Raw genomic sequence first — 1,060 nt, 5'->3', positions numbered from 1 at the left:
CCTCCACCTCAGATGTCACCCCCACAGCTGTCACCTCCTCTGCTGTCACCTCCTCTGCTGTCACCTCCTCTGGAGCCATCCCAACAGATGTCACCTCCACTGCTGTCACCTCTACAGATGTCACCTCCACTGCTGTCACCCCCACGGATATCACCTCATCTGCTGTGACTTCTACTGCTGTCAGCTCCACAGATGTCACCTTCACAGCCACCTCCACTGCTGTCACCTCTACAGATGTCACCTCCACTGCCATGACTTCCACTGCTGTCACCTCAACTGCTGCCAGTCCCACCGCTGTCACCTCCACTGGAGCCACCACCACCGCTGTCACGTCTACTGCCGTCACCTCTCCAGATGTCACCTCCACTGGTACCACCTCATCTGCCGTCACCACCACCGATGTCACCTCCCCTTCTGCTGCCTCCACTGCTGTCACCTCCTCTGATGGCACCACCACAGCTGTCACCACCAGTGGTCAAACCACCTCTGATGTCACTTCATCTGGTGTCACCCCCACAGCTGTCACCTCCACTGGAGCCACCCCAACTGATGTCACCTCTACCGCTGTCACCTCCACTGCTGTCACCTCCTCTGACGTCACCTCAGCTCTCAGCACCATGACTGTCACCTCCATGGGTCCCTCCACCTCAGATGTCACTTCCACTGCTGTCACCCCCACCGTTGTCACCTCCACTGTTACCTCCACTGATGTCACCCCAACTGCCGTCACCTCCTCTGCTGTCACTTCTACTGCCATCACCTCTCCAGCTGTCACCTTCACTGGTGCCATCTCCACTGCTGTCACCTCCACAGCCACCTCCACTGCTGTCACTTCATCTGCTGCCACCTCGAGTGCCATCACTGCCTCCACTGTCACCCCCACTGGGGCCACCCCCACGGATGTCACCTCATCTGCCATCACCTCCACCGATGTCACCTCTACAGATGTCACCTCCGCTGATGAAACCACCTCTGCTGTCACCTCCACTGCTGTCACCCCTACAGATGTCACCTCTACAGCCACCTACCCTCATGTCTCCTCCTCTGCTGTCACCTCCAC

General features: G+C 58.4%; 1 protein-coding gene across 1 annotated transcript in view; it reads left to right on the top strand.

The window, feature by feature from the left end:
• The window catches only part of LOC107306990 (uncharacterized threonine-rich GPI-anchored glycoprotein PJ4664.02-like), a 42,789-nt gene that overhangs the window by 18,371 nt on the left and 23,358 nt on the right, over positions 1 to 1,060 (top strand). The window contains 1 exon segment of the mRNA XM_032441642.1: positions 88 to 1,058. Within this exon segment, the coding sequence (XP_032297533.1) occupies positions 88 to 1,058 (971 nt within the window).

This window comes from Coturnix japonica, unplaced genomic scaffold (genome assembly GCF_001577835.2).
Source record: "Coturnix japonica isolate 7356 unplaced genomic scaffold, Coturnix japonica 2.1 chrUnrandom451, whole genome shotgun sequence".
NCBI classification, from domain to species: Eukaryota; Metazoa; Chordata; class Aves; order Galliformes; family Phasianidae; genus Coturnix; species Coturnix japonica.
Note: the sequence above shows the minus strand (reverse complement) of the source record. Positions and strands in the feature narration are given on the sequence as shown.